The 27,244-nt window shown below is 36.1% G+C and overlaps 1 protein-coding gene across 2 annotated transcripts in view; it reads left to right on the forward strand.

Moving 5' to 3' along the window:
• WDPCP (WD repeat containing planar cell polarity effector) overlaps positions 1 to 27,244 on the forward strand; it is a 255,661-nt gene that overhangs the window by 165,436 nt on the left and 62,981 nt on the right. For both annotated transcript variants that reach the window (XM_070046891.1, XM_070046892.1), the window contains exons 11-12: positions 1,526 to 1,714; positions 4,925 to 5,048. In XM_070046891.1, the coding sequence (XP_069902992.1) occupies positions 1,526 to 1,714; positions 4,925 to 5,048 (313 nt within the window). The remainder of the gene's footprint in view (positions 1 to 1,525; positions 1,715 to 4,924; positions 5,049 to 27,244) is intronic.

The following is a 27,244-nucleotide window of genomic DNA, read 5'->3' on the forward strand; positions in this document are numbered from 1 at the left end:
TTCACAGATTCCAAATAATTTCACATACGTTTTCTCATTTAGCTTTATGATTATTTGTACTGAGAAGTTTTTGTAGTTTCACTCAAATCAGTAAACATTTGTGGAAGGAAAAAGATTTTACAGATAGCTACTTTTTAAAGATTAAAAAAAAACCCGAACTCCTTAAAAGCACTAATACTTATTGTCACTTAATTACACAGAAATTGTTAGCTTCAAATGAGATCAGCCATATTTAAAAGATAAGATAAAACTAGAACAGAGTCCACCCCCCTTTGTTTTGTGCTCTTGCTTCTCTAAGCTTAGAAGTGGATTTTCTTTCATTTTAAAAGGGTAGGCAAATGTGTTTATGTTGTTCTAAGATATTTTATAGTAGATCTTAGTTGTGAAAGTGGATCAATAACAAGATTAATCCTGATAATTTCTTACTAATAATTACTAATAATAGAAGAGAATAATCTCAGTGCCAATTTAAAATAAATTGGTATGTGGTATCTGTGAAGAAGCTATCAATTTAGAGCACCCATTAATAAAACAGTCCTAAAAATGTTTATATAGTCACATTATATTTGTCATGGATATTTGTACTTTTTGACCCCCAAGTACATGGGGCTGAAGACCAGGTGCAACTTAGAACTAATTAAGCTGGTCAATAAGAATTGTGTTACATCAAAATTATCTCTAAATATATACAACCGAGGCCTAAATGACAGATGGGAAAAATTAAATTAGCTATTGTGATTTACCTAAAAGTTCTCAGGTTTTTTCATTTTTAGTCTGAACAGTTTGATTATAAATTAGTTAATATGTGCTGAATGGTAAGCCTAAGCTAGATGGAGTTGGTAGGTGGTATTTAAAGATTTAACCACAGTGCCATATTACTCTTGCCCCCCCCAAATCCCATATTTCTAGCACTTTATGCAAGAAATGATCACTGGATTTTTCCTTTGTAGAAAATTTAAATCTGTTTTTGTTATTCTACTTTTTATTTTATTTATTTTATTTATTTTTTTGTGGTACACGGGCCTCTCACTGTTGTGGCCTCTCCTGTTGCGGAGCACAGGCTCCGGACGCGCAGGCTCAGCGGCCATAGCCCACGGGCCCAGCCGTTCCGCGGCATGTGGTATCTTCCCGGACCAGGGCATGAACCCGTGTCCCCTGAATCGGCAGGCGGACTCTCAACCACTGCGCCACCAGGGAAGCCGTCTACTTTTTATTTATTTATCTATTTGGCTGCACTGGGTCTTAGCTGCCGCTTGTGGGATCTTCATTGTGGCATGCAGGATCTTTAGTTGTGGCATCTGGGATCTTTAGTTGTGGCATGTGGGATCTTCAGTTGTTGCACACGGGGTCCCTAGTTGTGGCATGCGGGATCTTTAGTTGCGGCATGTGGGATCTAGTTCCCTGACCAGGGATTGAACCTGGCCCCCCTGCATTGGGAGCATGGAGTCATAGCCACTGGACCACCAGGGAAGTCCTACTTCTTATTTTTAAAAGATTCACTTGATTTTATATTTTTCTGTGACAGGTATCTTCACACAAGGACAGCTGGGCCTGGTAGACATCATCTTCCAGTACATTCACTGTGATGAGATCTATGAGGCAATAAACATCCTGAATAGTATGAACTGGGACACTCTGGGCTACCAGTGCTTTATCAGCATGACTGCCATCGTAAACCATCTTCTTAGACAAAAGCTCACTCCAGAGAGAGAAGGTCAGACTTAAAATATATTTCATAAATGGGTTTTGTATATACATGAAGTACATTTTTTTTTACCATCTTTATTGGGGTATAATTGCTTTACAATGGTGTGTTAGTTCATGAAGTACATTTTATTGTCAGTAGTTTTTTGAGGATGTTTTGAAGTCATGTTACTGGAGATTAGAAGACAAAAATGTTAATGCCCTATTAAACTGACAAAATGAGGTATCAAATAATTACTTCCATACAGTACTTACTGTATAGTACTGGTCAACGTAATAACTTTTCTGTATATACCTATGTTGGAACTCACAATGAAGTCACTGTATATTTCAGACTAAGTTCATGTGTAGAATATGCTCAGATTTCAAACTTTGATGAGAAATTTCATGTACTCTGTAGGGTTTGGAAGACAAAGGGCCCTAAACAAAGTCCTTATTTCTCCTTTACTTTAGACATCAGTATTTTTCTTTCACATCCCGAGTTCTTTGTCCAGACAGTAGACCTTACCACTGATTGTGTGTGTGTGTGTGTGTGTGTGTGTGTGGGTGTGTGTGTGTGTGTGGGTGTGTGTGTGTGTGTGTGTGTGAATTGCAGCCCAGGCTGTTCCTTCTTGTTTTCATTCTAACTTAGAGTTCTGATACCCCTCTCCCTTCTGCATGCTTGGATTTCCCAACCTTCTCCTAATAAGTTATTTTGCCCATAGGATCTCAGATGTTTATTGTCAAAGAGAGACAAGGCACTGTTAACAAAAAAGAAAAAAAAAATATGTGCCACATACAATAATGAAATCAATTTTTATATTTGCCAGTTATCCAGTGTATGTTATTTTTATTATGAGTAATTTATTTACTTAATGTAAAATGCATCTAAACATTCTTGCATTCATATCTTTATTTCAAATGTTTGTAATAAGCATTGATATTAACAGTGGGAAATAATGGCCAATGAGAAACTTTCTGTATGTGATTTACAAGGTAAGGAAAACAGGGAATATGTCAAAAGGCCTTTACTGGAGAGCTTTGCTTCCTCACTATTTTCTTTCCACGTTTATAGATTTTCTTATTCCATTTTATTACGTTTCCAAAGTAAACAAATTGTTTAGATAGTATTCTGTACATAACCTTCATTTTACTAATTTTAGAGAAGAATAATCAGCAAGAACATGTTCTTTCAAGAAGTCTGCATCATGAGACTTGGCCCCAACTCATAGGAGGCCCACAATAAATATTTATTTAATGTTAATTGAATGTGCTTTTTGGAGGTAGTCCAACACATCTACGGAGATTCCAGTACTTCTGCAATGAGAAAATGCATAGCACAGTGCTTGGCCCACAGTAGGTACTCAATGAATATTAGTTAAAAATAAAAAGAAGATTATAACTTCAAAATTTTAGGGTTCTAGGATTACTGTAATATTTCTACCTGCAGAGTTATCTCAAGTAATTATTTATTAGTATTGGTACACTCTTCAGGTTGGGTAGATAGCAGAGGAAAAAAAAAGTAGCAGGGTCCCTAAAGAAAGTCTGGTACACATAATCCATGCAAGATACTCTAAACTTACAGTTGAAATAAGAAGATAAAATATTGACTCTTAGGAGACTGAGAAATTGCTAGCACCTTAGTGAATTTGTGTTGTAAGATCCCTGTGTAGTAAGAAAGATTATTAGGGAATTCACAAATGGGTATTATCAGATTCCCGCCTTAATAAAGGATATTATCAAGGAACCATATTGGGTGGATAGGGAAATAAAAAACTTATATGATATACTAGGCTATTAAAATAAAATGCTTACATGATGCTGGGTTATCAGAATATGTACATTTTAAGCAGGTATATGCATTTTCCCCCAAGTAACTGCAAAACACATTTCTAAAACATTTACAATTCTTCTCTATTGAGATTTATTCTATCTGAATCTAACAAATTTGACATGGTAATTTGTTTTCCTCTTATTAGTGGAACCCAGTGAGCTCTTTTATTTGTAGCTGTGCTGTGGTTGTCTTTGAGATCTTCATTTCTGCCTTAAACATCAAGCTGGGCTATCTAATGAATCTATAACTGTGCTGAGACCTACGAGTATTCCATGTAGGCTCAAACATTTCAGATGTACGGAACATGCTGTCAAGAAAACAAGCAATGGCAAGAGAATCTGGCTTGCTTTCACAATGGCATTGCTGTATTCAATTTTAATCTAAATTGACTGCTGCTTTGAAAGAAAATACCACTAAAGTTCATCTTACTTTACTGTCTAGATTTGAGATTAAAAAAAGAAATAGCTTAGCCAAGTCCATAGCAATTACTCTGATGAGGTATGCAATACTTTCAAACCCAGATATGCTTAAAATTAAAGAGTTTTGCTAAATAAGGAATTGTTCATTCAACCTAATGCTAGTAGCATAAAAATCAGTGGAGTCTTACTGTGAACTGTATTCTCATACAACTCTCACCATTATGGTAATTATATATTTTCCAGGTATTTCTTGGAGGAAACACAACCCCATTGGCATGTCTTGGTAAAAGTGTAAATTAGGCAAAATGTGCTGTTTTCTCCCAATCACTAGCCCTTTGGCTTATCAAAACCTGCTCTCCAATCCTTCCTTCCTAGGAGGGTGTCAGTTGACCAAAGCAGATTAACATACCTCCCAGGGGTGTGTTAACTTTCACACTTGGACAAAACCAACAATCTTGTTGTTCAGGACAGGATTTAAGGAAGGTATAGGGAATTTCAGTCTTTCTCTAAAGTTGTAATAGAGAGATATTATTACTCCAATCAGGATATTTTTATTTGTATTATTTTTTTAAACATTTCTAATACTGATTTCAATGCCTAATGCAGAAAGGCTAGTTTGTTCCTTCCACCTAAAGAGTAAATGTTGAGCACACTGTGAGTTGATTTTACTGGAAATACTAGTTCAAACTGTGTTACTCTGATGAGTCACTGTTTTAATTACCCATTTGTGGTGAGAGGTTGATTCATTATGGATTTCTTCAGTTTTGACAGCTTTTTGTTGCTCAGAGTCATTGTCAGCTTTGCTTCAAGTGAAAGTTTATACACAGGTTTGTTTTTGTATCAGCTGTCATATTTTAATTTCATCTTTCCTGCAACAAGCTCACATTTCATCCAAGTTTGCAAAACCTGACTGACTGCAAACATGAGTATTCTGTTGTAATTGAAGGAGTTTCACTTGTTTTAGTGCTGCTATGTTTGAATTCCACAGCACAGCTTGAGGCAAGCCTTGGAACCTTCTATGCTCCAACAAGACCACTCCTGGATACAACTATATTGGAATACAGAGACCAAATCAGCAAATATGCAAGGAGATTCTTCCACCACTTACTCAGGTGAATGATATCTTTGGATTAATTAGTGTCAGACTAATTACCTATCAAGGAGCCATCTTCTTTAATTAGAATATTCCATAATATGGCTATATCTTTTTTAATAGTCTGTCCCCTAAGAGAAAAAGAAATTGGCTCTTGATATTCTTTATTTAATTCGTTCTTGTTTTCCTATTAAGGACTATATTGGAATATTGTTGAGGGCTTTTACATCATTACTACACTTTAATATAATTGCCCCTTTAATACAAAAGCAAAAAATACCAGCTATGTAAAGTGAATTTTAAAATATTAATTGTACTCTTAACAATAGAGAAATGTTTATTTTAATTGCAGCTAAAATGAATGTGCTATAAAGTTCTAAGACAGTCACAGGTCTGCTTTACTTTCAGAATTACTGTAGAGAGATTTGCTCATTGTCTTCCTATACAAGGTGGCAAGTTGCTAGCTTCACTGTGCCTCATTTTCTCTGCTTTAATTTCCTTTAATTCTTTTAATCTTATGGATTATGTGAAAAATTAGATAATGTCAAGAAGTTACTCTGAGACAGATACTGCAGAAGTTGAAGGACAAGTACATATAGCATTTCTCTATATATAAAGTTCAAAAAATGGATGGAAGATGAATGGATGGATAGAGATGGATGGATGGATGGATAGATAGATAACTAGCTAGTTAGTTACTTTAGGGATACATCTGAATATGTCAATGCTAGAAGTAAAAGCAAAGAAGTGAGTATAACAAAATTTAGGATATTGTGGAATGGGTTAAGAGAAATATGAGAAGAACAAGCCCATGGAGCCACCAAGGTATTAGTAATGTTCCATTTCTTAAGTGGGGTATATATCAGGGTCCAATAAAAATTATTATTCTTTTAGCTGAAAGTATACTTTTTGTGTACTTTTATATATATTTTATAATAGAAAGTAATAGAATTTTCAGTTTCATGTACCATAAATTACATTGAGTTGAATTTAGAGTTTTCATTTTACTTACAGTATAACCTAGCTGTTGTAGTTCTTTTTAACTCAAGCAATTTCATGTATAGTCTCCCCTTTTTTTCCTCAGAACAACCCTGCTAAGGAGGTATTATCAATTGACAAATGAGTAAACTATTTATAAAGTGGCACTTTGATCTCTACCCAACAGTGAAACCTTTGGAAAACAGTCTTTATAGAAGCTGAGAGATGTTAATATATTGCATGAGTTATGACCTATAATTGAATATTGCCTTTTTATCTGAACGATTTTAGTATATTCTAAAAGATTCTTCACCCTAAATGAGGCAGTGTTCTATGTATAGTCATATACATAGACATGACAGAAATACTGGGACTGATGTAGTACTGATGTAACCACACAGACTCTAACTTTTCTGTGTGGTTACATCTGGAATTGAATGTTTTCTCTTAGGGTATACTAGGTTTTTCATATTTCCTTTTTTGCATGCTTTCTACTATTTCAATTATAATGAATGTTTAGTAGTTCTTTTGACAGTAGGCTATACACGGCATTATGAAAAAAGGAACGTTAAGTGTAGAAGAAATTGAATGAGATAGCTTAAGTTGGAACCATCCTTTTGTTTAATCTGCTGCCAAGAAGTTCTGCTTAAGGGAAGAGAAAAAGGGCAAATACTTTTCTGTATTTGTGAAGTACTAGAATTGCATTACCCTCTGTACTTGGCTAGCCAGTATTTTAATACTCTAAAAAAAGTTATTAGATAATGGAATAAGTCCTAAACAGTAAAGATCATCATAAAGAATTTTAAATTAAAGATGAAAGAAAGAGGCACCATGCAGAATAGGGATATACCTAAGATCACCCACTGGTTAAGCTGAGGACTCAGATTGCTTGAGTCCTGATTAGAAAAAGAATAAAATATTATATTGATTTTAATATCAAAAAGTATATGGCGGGGCTTCCCTGGTGGGGCTACTCTTCATTGCGGTGCACGGGCTTCTCATTGCGGTATCTTGTTGCAGAGCAGGGGCTCTAGGCGCACAGGCTTCAGTAGTTGTGGCTCACGGGCTTCAGTAGTTGTGGCTCACGGGCTCTAGAGCACAGGCTCAGTGGTTGTGGCATGTGGGCTCGTAGCCGTGGCTTGCGGGCTCTAGAACACAGGCTCAGTAGTTGTGGCACACTGGCTTTGTTGCTCCGCGGCATGTGGGATCTTCCCAGACCAGGGCTTGAACCCCTGTCCCGTGCATTGGCAGGCGGATTCTTAACCACTGTGCCACCAGGGAAGCCCCTATTGCTGATATTTTAAAGGATACAAATAAAACAGCCAGATGAAGAGATGCATAAGGCAAGTTATATGGGAAAGGACTCGAAGCCTCTGTGCCCTCTCCAAGTGCAGCACCTTCCCAGCCCCTCCATATATTCACCAATCCAGAAGCTCTCTGAATCTTCTCCTTTTGAGTATTTATGGAGGCTCCATTACATAGGCATGATTGATTAAATTACTGACCATTGGTGATTAATTCAACCTCCGGCTCCCCTTTCCTCCCTCCTCCCAAGAAGTCCAGGAGTGAGACTGAAGTTCTAACCCTCTAATCATGTGGTTGGTTTCCCTGACAACCAGCCCCCATCTGTAGAGGCTTTCAGAAAGTCACCTCATTAACCTAAACTCAGGTATGGTTGAAATGGGATTGTTATGAATTACAAAAGACTTTCCTTTCACCTTTTTGGCTCCTTGTCACTTAGGAAGTTCCAGGGAGGTCCTTTGTCACAAACAGTACAAAGATCTAATATACATATTTCTTATTATAAATCACAGTATCATAGAAGGAAGATGCAGATTTGCCTAAACTAAGTTCAGAAGGTGATTGTTCACCTCTCTGCTTCCATAAAATTGAACAGTCCTCCAGAACTACTGAATAGGGAAGTATTAATGGAATCTTACTCAGCCATAAAAAGAAATGGAGTTATTTGTAGAGAGGTGGATGGATCTAGAGTCTGTCATACAGAGTGAAGTAAGTCAGAAAGAGAAAAACAAATACCATATGCTAACACATATATATGGAATCTAAAAAAAAATGGTTCTGAAGAACCTAGGGGCAGGACAGGAATAAAGACGCAGACGTAGAGAATGGACTTGAGGACACAGGGAGGGGGAAGGGCAAGCTGGGACAAAGTGAGAGAGTGGCATTGACATATATACACTACCAAATGTAAAATAGCTAGTGGGAAGCAGCCGCATAGCACAAAGAGATCAGCTCGGTGCTTTGTGTCCACCTAGAGGGGTGGGATAGGGAGCGTGGGAGGGAGATGCAAGAGGGAGGGGATATGGGGATATATGTATAGCTGATTCACTTTGTTATACAGCAGAAACTACCACACCATTGTAAAGCAATTATACTCCAATAAAGATGTTAAAAACAAAATAGGGAAGTATTAACAAGAGCTTTTCATTATAAGTAAATAGAAACTATAAGAGGAACTCCTAAATATTGATGAAATAAAAGGGCAAACATTTCAGTGAATGTGCCACATATGAAGCTTATTTTACTAACATGGAAATATGTTATAAAGGATTAATAGTTAATTTTACTTATTTCCCCTCTTAACTATAAGACTGTTGTTTTCCGACTCAAATATTATTATGTGATTATGGCACAGAAAATCATATTTTTAAAATGCTTATAAAATAGTATGCAAAATCTTGGGACAGGGAGCTTTATTGCCTAGAAATAAAAATATCATGTTTATAAAATATTTGTGGGGAAATGTACTGATGTCTGCATTTTCCTTGGCACTGCAACAAAAAAATAAGATGAACTGATGGATAGAAAGGGAGATGAATAGATATGTGATAAAACAATGTTGTAAAATGATGATAGAATCTAGGTGGTAAAAAAATATATATATTATTTTCACTTTCCTGGATGTTTGAAAATTTGTATAATATATTGGAGGATAATATGTATTATGTTGGAGTCAATATTTACACTTAGAATTCAGAAAACAAAAGGTAGTCTTTTAGAAATGGCTCTTGGCTTATGAAAAATATATATGTTAGGCAAAAAGAAATTGTTAACCACTTTGACTTTTAAATGGCTTTTTAAATTTTACTTTTTACTAATGGAGCATACACAGTAAATAAAACAATTATATGAAACCAATTCAAAAAACAAAAATACTAAAACTGCTACCTACAAATATTTAGAGAATAAGACAGAATGATATACATAGAAAAACTTCCTGGTCAGATCATCTATTTAATGGATAATATATTTAAAATATTTGTTTAAAGCCTGGTAGAGCTGGCAGGAAACTAAGGGAAACACTCAGAAGTTGAAATGACAAGGATGCTTGATTCCACAAGAATAAGCAAAGTCAAAGTTTGCCTTGAGGGCATCTGCTGGCACCTGGCAGTGAGGTGTTTGATTTATAAAGGCTGTGTACTCAGAGGGTTGGAGACAAAGCCTAGGGCTCAAGCAGAGTGGGAGACTGGATCAGAGATCCCCACATCAATCTAGGACCCTTGAAGGGCAACATCTTCCTTGAGAGAACTAAAAGGAAGGAAGGTATGAGATGCAAGAAGGAGTGGTGGACAAAAATAATGTTAAACTTGTGGGAACTTAAACAAAAATGGATCATGTAAAACATAACCACTAATGTCTAATGCAGGTGGTTAAATTAAGATTAGAATCCTGGACAATGACAACATATAAATCAGAAGAGAAGTGAAGAAGTTAAAGCATTCTAAGGTTCTTGACTTTTCAAGAGGAAGGTAGAGATACTTATTAATACCAGATTTTATTCAGTAAAAGATACACGGTAGAATTTCTAGGGTAATCACTGAAAGAATAGAAATAGAGTGTATACTTGTCAAACAAATAGAGTGAAAATGTTGGATAAGGAAAAAAAATTCAACCCCAAAGAAGGCAAGAATTGGGGGCGGGTGCAGCATGCAGGGGGAAGAAACATAAAAAAAGATGAAAAACAGAAAACACAATGAGGTAGTAGAAATGAATTTTAAAAATCAATAATCATTGTCAATTTAAGTAGGTTAAAATTTTCATTCGCAGAGATTGTTGAAACAGTTTTTTCTACGTTTTTACAAGAGACACCTAACACATAGAAAGTTTAAAAGCTAGAGAATGGAAAAAAATTATACTAAGTCAATACCAAAAGAGACCTAATAATGTTATATAAATAGTCTTTAAAGCAAAATCAGTAGTACAGATTAATAGAGATCAATATCAACAGAAGAATCAATTTACCAGTAAGATATAACAATTCTAAATGTGTATAATATAGCTTGAGTACACATAAAATGAAAATTGACAAATCCACTTTCATAGTTAGAAATTTTAATTCCCTTTGTGTGGTAATTGATAGATTAAGTGAACAAAGTATAATTAAGGAAATAGAGAATATGAACAGGCACTATTGTTAGAGCTAGAATATAGCAATGAACAAAACAGACACACACACAAAAATCCATGGCATCATAAAGTTTACAGTTAGTGAAGGAAACATTATGTAAATAAGTAGGTAGAATATATAGAATGTTAAGTAATGATGCATACCTTGAAGAAGAGCAAAGCAAGGACAGGAACTAGGGAGCATTGGGTGGTGAGGCCTCCCTAAGAAGGTGAAATATGAGTTAAATCCCAGCACTTTGGCTGGAGCGGTGAATGAGAGGCAGAATAATAAGAGCTTGGGTCAGAGGTCTAGCAGGTGGCTCGGTTATATAGGACTTTTGTTGGCTGTTGTAAGGAACTGGGATTTTTCTCTTGAATAATAGGGCAAGTCAGTAGATGATTTGGACCAACTAGTGAATGAATCACTCAGTTGCTATGTTGAGAATAGACCTTTGAAGGCCAAGAGCAAGGAGAGCATTTGGGAGGCTGTTGCAATAATTGAGTGAGAAATGGTGACCATTTAAAACAGATTGGTAGTAAGAGGGATGAGGATAGAGTGCTTGGATTTTGGACATATTGAAGGTTTGGCTAATAGCATTTGCTCACAGACTGGATGAAGCATATGATAGAAAGAGAAGGTAAGGATGACTTGAAGTGTTTGGATCTCAGCAACTGGAAAAATGGAGTTGCATTGAGAAGGCCAGTAAAACTGCAGAAAGAATAGGTAGTGGGAAAAGGTCAAGAGATTGGTTTTGAACATGTTGAGTTTGAATGAGAAATTCAGAGGTAAGTTCTGAGGCAGAGTTATAAGGGAAATATATAGCTTTAAATGTTTGTATTAGAAAAGAAGAAAGGCTCAAAATTAAAGAACCATGCAATTTAAAACATTATTTATAATAGCCAAGATATGGAAGCAAACTAAGTGTCCACTGACAGATGAATGGGTAAAAAAGATGTGGTCTATATTAATACAATGGACTATTACTCAGTCATAAAAACGAATGAAATCTTGCCATTTGAAACAACATGGATGGACCTAGAGGGTATTATGGTAAGTGAAATAAGTCAGACAGAGAAAGACAAATACTGTATGATTTCACTTATATGTGGAACATAAAAACAAAACAAATGAACAAACAACAAAACAGAAACAGACTCATCGATTCGGAGAACAAACATGTGGTGGCCAGAGGGGAGATGAGTGGTGGGGATGAGTAAAATAGATGAGGGAAAGTAAGAGGTACAGACTTCCAGTTACAAAATAAATGAGTCACAGGGATGAAATACACAGCATGAGGAATATAGTCAATAATATTATAATAACTTCATATGGTGACAGATTGTAACTAATTGCAGTGATCATTTTGTAATGTATAGAGATATCAAATCACTATAGCAATTATACTTCAATTTTTTTAAAAAAGCACCATGCAATTTAAGAAATTCAAAAAATATTAGCAAAATAAACCTACAAAAAGTAGAAGGAAGGAAATAATATATGCTCAGAAATTAATGTAACAAAAACTTATAAAAGAGGATTAATAAAGCTAAGCATTTGTTCTTTGACAAGATTGGTAAAACAGAAAATAATGAGCAATATTAGGGATATACTAAAAGGGACCTAATGATAGACATGTCAGAGATTTTAAAAAATTAAAATAAAGGGAACACTATGAACAACAAACTTGAAAAAATAGGTGAAATGGAGAATTTCTTAGAAAAATAAAAATAACCAAAACTGAATGAAAAAAATAGAAGATCTGAATAGCTCTATAACCATTAATGAAATTAAATTAGTAATTAACATTTTTCCCACAAAGTAAGCCACAGTCCCAAGATGTTTTTAACAAATGAGGATCCATGACTATACTCACACAACTTTTTCTTCATTGTTTTTCTTTTAGCCGTTTTATCTTTTTCTTTTGCAGTAAGCGGGCCTCTCACTGTTGTGGCCTCTCCCGTTGCGGAGCACATGCTCCGGACGCGCAGGCTCAGCGGCCATGGCTCACGGGCCCAGCCGCTCCGCGGCATGTGGGATCTTCCCAGACCGGGGCACGAACCTGTGTCCCCTGCATCGGCAGGCGGACTCTCAACCACTGAGCCACCAGGGAAGCCCAAGCCATTTTTTCAAATGCATATTTATTTACATAGTTGTAATCATTGAGTACATGAAATTTTAAAGAAAAAAATCCTAAGAGTTGCTTCACTATGATGGCCTTCTAAGAGACTTTTACTTTCTTTGATATGGTCCTTAGATTTAAAGATTGTTTAACTCTAGAAAGTGACTCACACATATATGAACAGACCTTTGTTTAGGAAAAGGATCAAAGATCAAAAAGGGAAAATAAGCAGAAGGGAACAAGGACAAAACCTTAAGGCCTTTAACTGAAAGCAACTAGATAAATGTGCTTTTATAGACCAAGGAGCTTGTTTTCATGTGGGCCCAGTTAGGGCTGGTTGGGCATAGGGGCAGTTGAGATTCCCACCAGAGGGTGAGGGGCCTTCTACCATAATGATGATTTGAAAAAAAAGTTGTGATACTAATCAGTAAATTGGTAAACCAAACAAAATTTGTTGAGGATAGATGCAAATAACTTGAAGGCTGTTTCATGAACAAATTTGACACACTTGGCTCTTCTTCCTCAAGGTTCCCCTTTTGTAGTTAATCAGGGGTATGAGCCAGGGATGTGGCCCAAAGCATCCAAACTGTGTTGCATTTGGCAGTATGGCTTTCCTTTTCAGCATCACTTCCCTATATATGACTATACCAGTGAAATAAGTCCTTAGATTTTACTTGTATTGCTCACATTCTCTCTCAGATTTTTGTCTAAAAATCAAAATGGGTAAAAACTGCATTGTTAAAAGGAAAATCATGATTATTTGAAAAGCCACCATAATAACCATTCTGTTTTATTGGAATTACTGTAATGGCCTTAAGAACTCTCTTTTGTCCAGTGTGAGAGAAATAGACTAGATTCGTCATAGAGGTGGAGTTAAGAATAGGGATAGTCTGCTTATTAGGCATCATATTGAATGGATGAATCTTAAGACTTTTTTCACTCTAGTCATTACTGTTTTCATTTGTGATGTACAAAATTTGCTTTCTGCCTAAATTCTAGTTGAGTTTTCTATTCAGAACTGCTTGTCATTCTCATTTTCTCTTGGATGTAACTTCCCACTGTCTTCTCTGTTACTCTTATTCAATGAGTAATTTACTGGGCCGGGGTAGAAGGCCACATTTATAAGTGAGTGAACTGTGTCTGCAGGCCTGACACTTCTGATCAAGACAGCTGTTGACCTCAAACCCCAGACTGGCCCCAAATGACGGCCTCCTCATGCTTCTCGTCAGGAAGTCTTACTCTCTAGTTTGGCGGATGAAAGGGATCTTTCACATTCACTGCGTTAAATAAGTGGCATTTATATAAAGGGATTTATTCACATTCACTGCATTAAATAAATGGCACCTAGCTGCAATTGGTATGTACTAGAGACGAATATGGACGTGTAACATGGACCATGTAACAAAGTTACAGCTACTTTTAAAAAAGCTGTGGCGTGAAGAGAGCCTTTACCAATGTGGCAAAAATCAAAGATGTCTTCTCAGATAGTGAAGGACATACATGGTATGCAACTTGTGGCTATTAAGAGAGTGATGATGATTCTTGGCTGTTGACACTCATGAAGACTTAAGTCTAGGAGAAATTCGGCTTTGTTAGAGACTCTAACCTGCTGAGGTCTGAAAAGAGAGATGCAGGGAAGATACAGTCAACAATTTATTAGGCAGATTGTTTACATCTGCAGGTCTCACAGCTCAAGGAAAGACCTTGATAGAGTATAAAAAATGAACCTCAATAAATAAGTTTCAGAATATGTCTACTTTTATGTGAAATGTTTGATAAAGGATAAAGGATAAAGGATAAATGTTTGATAAAGTTGATAAAGGATAGACATAATGTTAATAATTCTTTTTTATTGTATATTTAAACTTAACTCAAAAAACTATGAACAGATGTTATAACCTTATTTCTAATTATAGTAAGTATTCGCCCCCATCTGTCATCTTTTAGAGTAGACAGGATAAGTACCATTCACTTCCTATTTTTTTTAATTCCCCCCACTTCCCTTTCCTTCCCCACTGATAACCATGTTCAAATAATAAAATATTCAGCTTGCTGTAGATTCTGATTCTTATTAACTATCTCATAACATTTTATAGAAAGAGGTGCTTGGGTTTTGTCAGTACCTGGAGAAGGAGCATCTATCTAAATTTTAGGGAGGTAACAAATACTAGCTTTCCTTAGAAAGCTAGCATGTGGGCCTCAGCAGTGTTGAAATGGCTGGAAAAAAGACATTACTTTGGTGAAATGTTTAGTGAACACACTGATCACATGTGGTTGTTGCTCTGAGAGGATACGTATTTGTCTTTTAGTTCATAGGTTTTATAAATAAATGTTGTTTAAACCTAAAGTCCCCCATGAATTCAACTCTTTATCCACAGGACTGTACATTGTCATTATAGTTTAGAACAGTAAGCTACATTTTTTCCAAAATAAACTTCCTGATTGTATAAGTAATACATGATTTTCTTTCACAATATAATATCATTGCCTTCTTTTCATGTCAGTAAACATAGATCCACATCATGCATTATAGAGATGTACCACTATAATTTATTCAGCCATCCTCCTATCTATGGACATGGAATATTTCCAGATTTTTGCTACTATGAGCAATGCTGTAATAAATGTCATATTCACGTATATTCTCACACACACATACACACACACTTTTGTGCATTTATCTGATTATTTCCTGAGAATGAATTCCTGTAAGTGAAATTTCCAAGTCAGAGTTATTCACATTTATAAGATCTTGATATATTTTTGTCAAATGTTCCTGTCACCATTTTTTCAAATTAGTCATCATATCCACAGTTGAAATAATCAATATCTTAAAGCGCTGAAAATTAAATAGGTGGAATTTGGCACCTTGCTGCTTTAATTTTTGTTGTAGTAAATTCTTTCTTCTTATTTAAAATTTTTAAATAATAAACTTTATTGTTTAGAGCAGTTAAGTTCATGGCAAAATCGAGAGGAAAGTGTAGAGATTTCCCATATACCCTCTCTCTCCAACCTGCTTTAATATTAATATCTTTTTTACTAATGGTTATTGCATACATTTCCCTATACACACACACACACACACACACACACACACACACACACACACAGACTATTTGTATTTTGTGAAAGGTTAAAAGCTAGGGGCTTTATAAATATGATCACATTTAATCCTCACATCATAGTATGTAAGCATATATTATTCTTATTTTATAGCTGAGGATATTCAGAGTGATTAAGTAACTTGTATAACAATTATATATAATATATGGCAGACCAGAATCCTAACTTGAGTCCATCTGACCTCAAAGTCCATGCTCTTCACCATTATACTAGAAACTGAATCACCTCGAGGTAAGGAGTTCCTGTTTTCTAGAGGTATTTGATAAAAGAGGAGATGTATACTGCTATAGAGGGACAGTGCAGTATAGAGGGAAGCAACTGAGAATTTTGAAGATGGGCATTCTTACCATTCCTTAACTTCAGTTTCTTGATTTGTATCAATAAATAAGGATAATCATGGTACCTACCACACTGGGATGTTATTAGAATTAATATAATAATCCCTATAATAGGAGCATGTGGTACAATCTGGCACATAATAAGGACCCATAAATGCTATTATTGATTATGGTGTTGTAGAGGTTTAATAAGATGAAGGTGGACTAAATGAACTTTTACAACAGTATTTCCCAACTTTTCCTCATTACTGCCACCTCGAGGAGAAAAAATACATTTTAACTAAATAAATTTAATTTCTTCCTAAAAAGCTAAGTTAAAGTCTAAGTAATAAGATTTCTTAGGTAGAGGTAAACTTTGGAGGCCCACAGACTGTTGTAATACCCAAGATTTTTAAAATCTTTTTAAAGAAGTAAACTTTTGCCCTTGAAGGTGATATTGGTCTCATTGCGAATGCATGTTTTAGAAGGAAATGCCTCCATTTCAAATCAAACAAAATTCCAAATTGTCAAACTCATAGGAGAGTTATCCTAGGTTTGAGGGAGGAAATGGGACTAAATGAGGTTTCCTTGTAGTTTTATTTTTTTGTAGTTGTTTAAAATTAATTTATTGCTGTATAGTTGATTTGCAGTTTAATTTCATGTGTACAGTGTTATGATTCAATATTTTTATAGATTATACTCCATTTTAAAGATATTATAAAATAATGGCTATATTTCCCCATGCTGTATAATATATTCTTGTTGCTTATCTATTTTGTATATAGCAGTTTGTATCTCTTAATCCCATACACCTATTTTGCCCCTCCCACCTCCCCTTTCCCCACTGGTAACTACTAGTTTATTTTCTATATCTGAGTCTGTTTCTGTTTTGTTATATATATTCATTTCTTTTATTTTTTAGGTTCTATATATAAGTGATAACATACAGTATTTGCCTTTCTCTGTCTGACTTCTTTCACTAAGCATACACTCTCTAGGTCCATCACATTGTTGCAAATTACAGAATTTCATTCTTTTTTATGGCTGAGTAATATTCCTGTGTGTGTGTGTGTGTGTGTGTGTGTGTGTGTGTACACCACATCTTTATCCATTCATCTGTTGACAGATAGTTGGGTTGCTTCCATATCTTGGCTATTGTAAATAACGCCGCTTTGAACATTGGAGTACATGTATCTCTTCAAATTAGTATTTAGGGTTGTTTTCCAGATATATACCCGGGAGTGGAATCACTGGATCATGTGGTAGTTCTCTTTTTAGTTTTTTGAGGAACCTCCATACTGTTTTCTGTAGTGGCAGCAACAATTTACATTCCCACCAAAAGTGTACACAAAAGTGTACCTTTCCTCCACATCCTTGCCAACTTGTTACTTTTGATGATAGCCATTCTGACAGGTGTGAGGTTATATATCATTGTGGTTTTGATTTTCATTTCTCTAATGATTAGTGACATTGAGCATCTTTTCATGTGCTTGTTAGCCATCTGTATGTATTCAGTTCAGTTTCTTTCATCAATGTCTTATAGTAAAAGTACAGGTCTTTAACCTCCTTAAGTAGATTTATTCCTAGATATTTTATTCTTTTTCATGCAATGGTAAATGGGATTGTTTTCTTAATTTCTCTTTCTAATAGTTCATTGTTAGTGTATAGAAATGCAAAACATTTCTGTATATATATATATATTTTTTGTGGTACGCGGGCCTCTCACTGCTGTGGCCTCTCCCGTTGCGGAGCACAGGCTCTGGACGCACAGACTCAGCAGCCATGGCTCACGGGCCCAGCCGCTCCGTGGCATGTAGGATCTTCCCGGACCGGGGCACGAACCCGTGTCCCCTGCATCGGCAGGCGGACTCTCAACCACTGCGCCACCAGGGAAGCCCTGTATATTAATTTTGTATCCAGCAACTTTACCAAATTCATTGTTTGGCTCTACTAGTTGTCAGGTGGAGACTTTAGGGTTTTCTATATATAGTTTCATGTCAACTGCAAATAGTGAGTTTTACTTCTTCCCTTCCAAATCTGAATGCCTTTTCTTTGTTTTTTTCTTCTCTGATTGCTGTGGCTAGGACTTCCAATCCTATGTTAAATTGAAGTGGTGAGAGCGAGCATCCCCTGTCCTGATTTTAGAGGAAAGGCTCTCACCTTTTCATCACAGAGTATGATGTTAGCTGTGGGTATATCATATACTGCCTTTGTTGAGATTTGTTCTCTCAGTGTTGATGAGAGTTTTTATCATATATGAATGTTGAATTTTATCAAATGCTTTTTCCACATCCATTGAGATGATCATTTGATTTTTATTCTTCCTTTTGTTAATGTAGTATCAATCACATTGATTTGTGAAAATTGAACCATCCTTGCATATCTGGAATAAATCCTACTTGATCATGGTGTGTGATCCTTTTTATATATTGTTGGATTCAGTTTGCTGATATTTTGTTGAGAATTTTTGCATCTATCTTCATCAGCGATATTGGCCTGTAATTTTCTTTTTTTGCTGTGTCTTTGTTTAGGGATCAGGGTAATGCTGGCCTTGTAGAATGGATTTGGGACTGTTTGCTCCTCTTCAGTTTTTTGGAATAGTTTGAGAAGGATAGGTATTAGCTCTTCTTTACATGTTCAGTAGAATTCCCCTGTGAAGTTGCCTTGTCTTGGATTTTTGTTTGATGGAAGTTTTTATTTTAATTACAAATTCACTTTCTCTACTAGTTATCGTTTTGTTCTTTCAGATTGTTTGTTTCTTCCTGATTCAGGCTTGGCAGGTTGTATGTTTCCAGAAATTTGTCTATTTTTTCTAAGTTGTCCAATTTGTTGGCATGTAGCTGTTCATTGTATTCTCTTATTTTTTTTTTTGTATCCCTGTTGTGTTGGTTATTATTTCTCCTTCTTGATTTCTTAGTTTGTTTATTTGGGTTTTATCTCTTTTCTTCTAGATGAGCCTGGCTAAATGGTTTATCAATTTTGTTTATCTTTTCAAAAAAACAGCTCTTCATTTCATTGATCTTTTCCATTGTTTTTTTCCCCCCCATTTTATTTATTTCCTCTCTGATCTTTATTATTTCCTTCCTTCTGCTGACTTTTGGCTTCATTTGTTCTTCTTTTTCTAATTCTTTTAGATGGTAGGTTAGGTTGTTGGTTTGAGATTTTTCTTGTTTCTTGAGGTGGGCCGGTATCACTTTAAACTTCCCTCTTAGAACTCCTTTTGCTGCATCCCATAGATTTTGGAAAGTTGTATTTCCATTTTCATTTGTCTTGTATTTTCTGATTTCCTGTTTCATGTCTTCATTGACCTATTGGCTTTTTAGTAGCATGATGTTTAGTCTCCATGTGTTTGTGCTTTTCCCTTTTTCTTTCTGTAACTGAGTTCTAGTTTAATACCTTGTTGTCAGAAAAAATGCATGATAAAATTTATGTCTTAAATTTATTGAGACTTATTTTTTGGCCTAGCATGTGATCTGTTGTGGAGAATGTTCCATGTGCACTTGAAAAGAATGTGTATTCCACTGATTTTGGATGGAATGTCTTGTAAATATTAAGTTCAACTGGTTTAAAATGTCATTTAAGACCACTTTTGCCTTATTAATTATCTCTCTGGGTGATCTGTCCATTGATGTATGTGGGGTGATAAAATCCCCTACTATTATTGTATTATTGTCAATTTCTCCCTTTATGTGTACTAATATTTGCTGTATATATTTATGTGCTCCTGTATTGGGTACATATATGTTGAGTGTCATATACTGTTCTTATATTGATCCCTTTATCATTATATAATGCCTTATTTTGTCTTTTGTTACAGACTTTGTTTTAAAGTCTATTTTGTCTGATATGAGTATTTATACCCCGCTTTCTTCTTTTTTTCACGTGCATGAAATATCTTTTCCCATCCTCTCACTTTGTCTATGTGTGTCATTAGCTCTAACGTGAGTCTCTTGTAAGCAGCATATAAATGGGTCTTGGGTTTTTTTTTTTTTTAATCTGATCAGTCACCCTTGTCTTTTGATTGGAGCATTTAGTCCATTGACATTTAAAGTAATTATTGATAGGTATGTATTTATTGCCACTTTATTATTGTGTTCTGGTTGTTTTTGTAGTTCTCCTCTGTTCATTTCTTCTTATTTTTGTTTCTTCCCTTGTGGTTTGATGCTTTTATTTCTTGGTATAGTTCTTTTCCTTTCAAGTATTTTGTGTATCTTTTGTAGGTTTTTGACTTGTTGTTACATGAGTTTCATATATGTTCACCCAAAATTATATCTACTTGTTTTAAACTGGTAGCCATTTAAGTTCAAACACATTCTAGAACATTTACATTTTTTCTCCACACCCCTACATTTTACATCTTTATGCTTATCCCATAACTGTTTACTATAGTTATAGTTGCTTTCATAATTTTTTGTCTTTTAATCTACTTACTGGCTTATTTAAGTGATCTTCAGTCCTTACTATATATCTGCCTTTCGTAGTGGGATCCCTTTTCCTATATATTCATACTTCCTTTCCATTTAGAAAAGACCCTTCAACATTTCTTTTAGGGTGGGTTTAGTATTGATGGATTCTTTTAGTTTTTGCTTGTCTGAATATTTCTTTCTCTCTCCTAAGATTTTAAATGATAATCTTGCTCGGTAGTGTATCCTAGGTTGCAGGTTTTTCTCTTTCAGCACTTTAAATATATCATGCCATGCCCTTCTGTCCTCCAAAGTTTCTGCAGAAAAATCAGCTGATAACCTTATGGGGCTTCCCTTGTGTATGACTCTTTGTTTTACTCTTGCTACCTTTTGAGTCATCTCTTTAACTTTTGCCATTTTAATTATGATATGTCTTAGTGTGGGTCAATTTGAGTTCATCTTGTTTGCAACTCTGTTCTTCTTGTACCTGGATGTCTGTTTTCTTCTTCAGGCTTGGGAAGTTTTTACTCATTATTTCATTAAATACATTTTCAACCCCCTTTCTGTCTCTTCTCTTCTGGGACCCCTATAATGCAAAAGTTGGTATGCCTGATGTTATCCCAGAGGTCCTTTAAGCTGTTTTTATTTTAAAAAATACGTTTTTCTTTTTGCTGTTATGATGGGATGGTTTCCATTATTCTTTCTTCCAGATCACTTCTGTGTTCTTCTGTATCACTTAGGCTGCTTTTCATTTCTTCCAGTGTTTTTTGTTTTGTTTTTGTTTTTTTGTTTCAGTTGTTGAAATCTTCATTTTTGATTGGGTCTTTTTATATTTTCTTGTTCCTTTGTAAAATTCTGTGTTCATCTATTCTTTTCCCTAATTCAGTTAGAATTCTTATTACTAATTTTTTGAATTCTTTATCTGGTCAGTTGTTTACTTCTGTTTTATTATTTAATTTTTTCACAGGTTTTCTTTTGCTCTTTCAGTTGAGACCATTTCTTCTGTCTTCTCATTTTGCTTAACTTTCTCTGTCTTTATGAATTTAGGTGAAACAGGTACCTACTGTGGTCTCGAAGGGCTGTCCTTATGTGGAAGTGTACCTATACAGTCTGTGTGTGCCCAGTGGCTTTGGTGGGAGAAATGGATTTTACGTGAAGACAAGTTACGTCTTTCCTTAGGGTGTGCTGGCACATGTCACCCACCTTGGTAGGAGGTGGGGACGGAGATGGAGGGGCTAGAGCCTGAGCCAGATGTCAGGTGGGACTTCCCCTCTGCTCAGTGGCTGTCACTGCTGTATCGAGGGTGGGGTCAGATCCCAAGTTGCTGGAGTATAATCCCTGAGGGTCAAGTCCAAACTGGCTCTGTTCCCTTTAAATGTGTGCTCTAACTTCTCCCAGCACTGGCACCCTTGCCCCAGAGGGGAGCTGTGCTGGAACAAGAGGGGCCTGTGCAGGCTCTCGGCCTGTGATGAGACGTGGGCTGCTTCTGATGCACTGCCTTTGCAAGGGCCAGTAATGGCCTCCCCCTCCCTGCTTAGATGCTTCTTTGGGTCTAAGGCTTCTTCATCCCTCAGAGCCGTTCACTCCCCTCAGCTTCTGCCACCCCTGCCATTGTGTGGAGCTGCACCGTAGGGAAGGTGGGGCACTTGGTGTGTGTTGGTGCGCAGGCTGTGGTAGTCGGTCCTCAGTAAGAGATGGGTACTACTACTACTGATGTGCTGCCTCTGTAAGGGCCAGTGATTGCTGCCCTACCCTACTCAGATGCTGCTTAGGGTCTGAGTTGCCTCTGCATCTCACAATCATGCTCTCTCCTTAGTCGTGGCAGCCTCACTTCAGTGTAGAGCTGTGATGTGAAGTTAGCAGGGCTGGAGCATTCACTTGGCTCAGGCTAGGGTGTGCACTAGGATGGTTGTGTAAAACTGGGCAGCCACTTGAGCACTTTTTAGTCTGCCCTCTCTGTCCTGCTTCAGGACACAGGCAGCACACATGCTTCTCACAAGTGGAGTCCAGACTTCCCACAGCCCTCCTTATTAGTACCACTGGCACTCCAACCAGCCAAGGGGACTTTCTTCCCTGTGTTGGACATCAGGGCTGGGGTGCCCAATATGTGGCTCAAACTGCTCACTCCCTAGGGTATGTGTCCACCTGTGTAATCTCTCTTTTCCTTTGAGTCCCCTGCCAGGGTCAGGTCCCAACCTGATTGCTTCTTTTCCCTTCTTACCCAATTCCATGTTTATCTTTTTTACAGATTTCATTGTACAGGAGACTCTTTGCCAGTTTTTAGTTAGTTTTCAATGAAAATTTTCCACATGTGGATGTATTTTTGATGCATTCATGGGGGTAGGTGGGTTCCACATCCTCCTATTCTGCCATCTTGATCCTAACCTGATTTCCTCATACTTTTAAGGTTCTTTTCAACCCTGAGATTTTATGATCCTATGTTTCTCAGGCTCCTTTGAGTAGAAAAATAAAATCTCTGTTCCTAAGGTAACCTTTTCCTAGTTAAGGTTTTAAGTTTTCCAAGTTCTAAGTGAACAGTTATGGTGTATCAGTGTAAGACCTGAATAGTGGCACACATAAATAGTTCAGTGTAGATTCAAATAACATTTACAACAATGTTTACCTGACATATTTAATATTCATAATTATAATCTTGTTATGTAATAGCCAGATTCTTGCATGTATCCATTTCTTTTTATTACTGCATGGTATTCCATGGTATGGTTCTACCACAGTTTGTTTTACCATTCATCCTTTGAAGATTGAAGAAGATCTGTGTTGTGTCTAGTTTTGGGCTATTATGAATAATGCTGCTATAAACATTCATGTACAGGTTTTTATATGCACATGTCTTCATTTCTCTGAGATAAATGCCCAGGAGTGCAGTTGCTGGGTTACATGGTAGTTATAGGTTTAGTTTTTTTAGAAAAGCCAAACTGTTTTTCAGAGTGGCTGTATTTTATGTTTCAACATGCACTAAATGAATGATTCACTTTCTCCACACTCCTGTCAGCATTTGGTGTTGCCACTGTTTTGTATTTTAGCCATTCTGAGAGATGTGTAGTGATATCTCATTGTGGCTTTAATTTCCATTACCCTAATGGATTATGAAAATATTTTTCATACAATTATTTGACATTAGTAGATCCTCTTTGATGAAATGTCTCTTAATACCTTTCACCATTTTCTAACCTTTTTTTTTCATTGTTAAGTTTTGAGAGTTGTTTGTTTTAATACCTAGCCTTTGTCAGATAGGTAGTTTGCAAATATTTTCTTCATCTGTAACTTGTCTTTCTATCCTCTTAACAGGGTGTTTGGCAGAGTGAAAATGATTAATTGTGATGACATCCAGTAGCTCAGTTTTCCTTTTATTCTGCTTTAGGTGTCAAGTCTAAGTCTTTGACTAGCTTTATATACCAAAGACTTTCTCTTATATTTTTCTTCTAAAAATTTTATAGTTTCATATTTTACATTCATAAGACCATAATCCATTTTGAATAAATTTTCACATAAGTGAGAGATTTGGGTTTAGGTTCTCCTTTTCCTCCGATATCCGGCTGTTCCTGCACCATTTGTTGAAAAGGTTACCCTTCCTCCATTGCATTGCTTTTGTACCTTTGTCAAAAATCACTTAGGCGTATTCATGTGGGTTTATATCTGGTTTCTCTATTTTACTCCATTGATCTTTGTATCTGTCCTTTTGTCAATACCACACAGTTTGATTACTGCAGCTATATGAGTCTTGAAATCAGGTAGACTAAGTCTTCTCATTTTTTTTCTGCTATTCTCATTCCTTTATCTTTCCATATAAATTTTAGAATGATCTTGTCTAAATCTAAGATATCTTGCTTTGATTTTGATAAGCATTGTGCTCAACTCGTTTATGTCAACTTGGGCATAATTGACACCTTTACTATATTGAATTTCCAATCCATACATGGTATGTCTCTCCATTTATTTAGATAATTGACTTTTTCACCAGCATTTTATAGTTTCCAGCATACAAATCCCATACAAGTTTTCTTTAGATTTATGTCTAAGTATTTTTTTTGACTAATTGTAAATGGTATTGAATTTTTAATTTCAGTGTCTACGTGTTCATTGTTATTGTATAGAAATACAATTGATATTTGTATGCTAATTGATCCTGTGGCCTTGATGAATTCAGTTACTGATTTTAGGAGCTTTTTTGCAAATTTCCTTTCATTTCCATTTCTTCTCTTATTGTGCTGGCTAGAACTTCTGGCACTTTGTTGAAAAAGAGTGGTTAGATTGGACATCCTTTTCTTTTTCCAGTGTTAGGGGAGAACATTCATCTTTCACCTTTAAGAACAAGGTAGGCAGAATCTGCTCCAAATATTTCTTTAGCTTTTGAGAAAACTATTCATTCAATCAACAAATGTTAATTTACTTTGTGCCACCCGCTATGCTAGGAGTGCAGAAGAGAGCTCAAAGCTCTCTCACGTTGTGTCTGCTGAGGCTGTAACCCCATGCTTACTATAATTTAGGGTCAATGGTCATGATCAGTTTCAGGATATGCCAGTTTATACATGTATTATCTCACTTAACTATTTTAGCAATGTATTATATTTTTTAGTCTTTATTACTTTATATGAGCCACTATGTAAATCTGACATATTCTCCTTCCCCATCTTATCACTTTAATATAGTTTATTTCTTTTTCAGTGACTTGCCTGTAGTTACTTCTCAAGAATTTTAACCTTTTCTGACTACATGTAATTAAGGTCACTATGAATTCTGATCTGGTCTTTCTCAGTGCTACATATATCCCCTTCCTTTCTTCCGTCCTGTCCTACCATGAAAACACTCTCCTGAGATCTGCAATGAAGGGGGACATACTTTTAATTGATTTACCAAGTTCCTGTTCCCAGAGTTAAAATTGTTAATATCACATCTATACAATTGACATTTATCATTAGAATATAGTTCATTCTTAATCCGAGCTGTGACAGTAGTTTCTCTGAGCTGACTGTGTGTGTAGTCATCCTGATAGGTTGGCTGAGTAAAACATGGCTTTCCTGTTAAGTTTAAATGATCACTACAGTGAAAGACCTACAGCTGGAATGGAAGAAAGGCTGAAGAGAATTACAAAACTAAAGAATGGGATTTGGCAGACTTGGGCTTGAGCAAAAGAAGTGTGAAACAACAGGTGCCATGGGTCGTTATCAGCATTTTTAATTAACATCTGTTTTCAGCCTGAAGCACTTTGCTGAGAATGCTTCACTGTGTCTGTATACAGAGATAAACACAGACAGTTGAGAAGCAGCTAAATAGTAAGATGTTAGTAAAACATAAAGGTTTTCCTTGAGAGGAAAAAACATTGGAGGTTACTAACGGGATATAGATGTCTAAGGGCACCCCTATAAAAACTGTGTTTTAAACCATTTATTTTGAGATTTAATATGTATAGACAGGAACACTAAAAGGTATGAAAAGATAATCCATAATAATAAAAGTGTTTACCTCTGCTTATACCTTGGCTTGGGACTTGGAGGTGATTCTGAGGGGGTTTGTGCTCTTTCTGCATTGCTTGAGTTTTGAAAATGAGAAGATATTTGTGTATTAAGTTCATAATTAAAAGAATAAAAGACAGAATCCTAAATCTATATGTTTGGCAGTAGGTATTATGGAATTTAAGAAGTTTTCATGTTGAAAATATGGAAAGAATTTAAAAATGTAAAACATCAATAACAGTTTAGGCAAGGGAGTAAAATTACTGTTCTTGATTGGCTTTTGTTGGATAGAAAAATGTTCACTAATGTCATCTAACCATATGATATCAAGTGCTTAAATTTCTTCAACAACCAGTCACTAAGACACAGACTTCTATTGGCCTTTAGTCTAATTAAAAGCTGAAGTTTGGTTTGTTTTGCGAGATTTGGGGAAAAATTTTTTTGGAAATGTTTAAATACATACTACTTTTTAACAGATATATATAAAGCTACCAATCTGACTCTCCTAAGAAATGTTATTCTGTAAGGTACAATTTTAAAAATCATGGAATTTACCTATCGGGGGCATTTTCATTATTTCAAGTTGGGGCTATTACAAATAAAGCTTCTATGAACATTCATATATAGTTTCTGTGTAGATGTGAATTTTCACTTCTTTGTGATAAATGCCTAGGAGTGCTTGCTAAGTCATATGCTAGGTTTTGTGTGTTTAGTTCTATAGGAAGCTGCCATTCTGTTTTTATTTTTTAAATTATTTATTTTATTCATTTCTGGCTGTGTTGGGTTTTTTTGTTGCTGTGTGCAGGCCCCCTCCAGCTGCTATGAGAGGGGGCCACTCCTCGCCAAGGTGCGCAGGTCCCCCACCGCGGTGGCCTCTCCTGCCGTGGAGCATGGACTCCAGGTGTGCGGGCCTCAGCAGTCATGGCACACGGGCCCAGCAGCCGTGGCTCGTGGGCTCCAGAGCACAGGCTGAGCAGCTGTGACGCACAGGCCCACTTGCCCTACAGCACACGGGATCCTCCCAGACCAGGGCTCAAACCCATACCCCCAGCACCGGCAGGCAGACCCCCAACAACCGCGCCACCAGGGAAGCCCCATACTGTTTTTAGAGTGGCTACATCATTTTGCATTCCTACTAGAAATGTGTCAAAAATCGTTTCTTGTTACCCTTGCCAACATTGTCAAAATTTTTTATTTTATATGTGTAATGATGTTTCATTGTTGTTTTTATTTGTATTTTCCTGATGGCTAATGATGCTGAGGATCTTTTCATATGTTTATTTCCCATCTATATATCCTCTGGTGAAATATCTCTTGGTGTCCTTTGTCTATTTTCTAATTAGATTGTTTGAAAATATACTTTTCATAAGTTTATAGATATGCTTTGGGAATG

This window comes from Globicephala melas, chromosome 12 (assembly GCF_963455315.2).
Source record: "Globicephala melas chromosome 12, mGloMel1.2, whole genome shotgun sequence".
NCBI lineage: Eukaryota > Metazoa > Chordata > Mammalia > Artiodactyla > Delphinidae > Globicephala > Globicephala melas.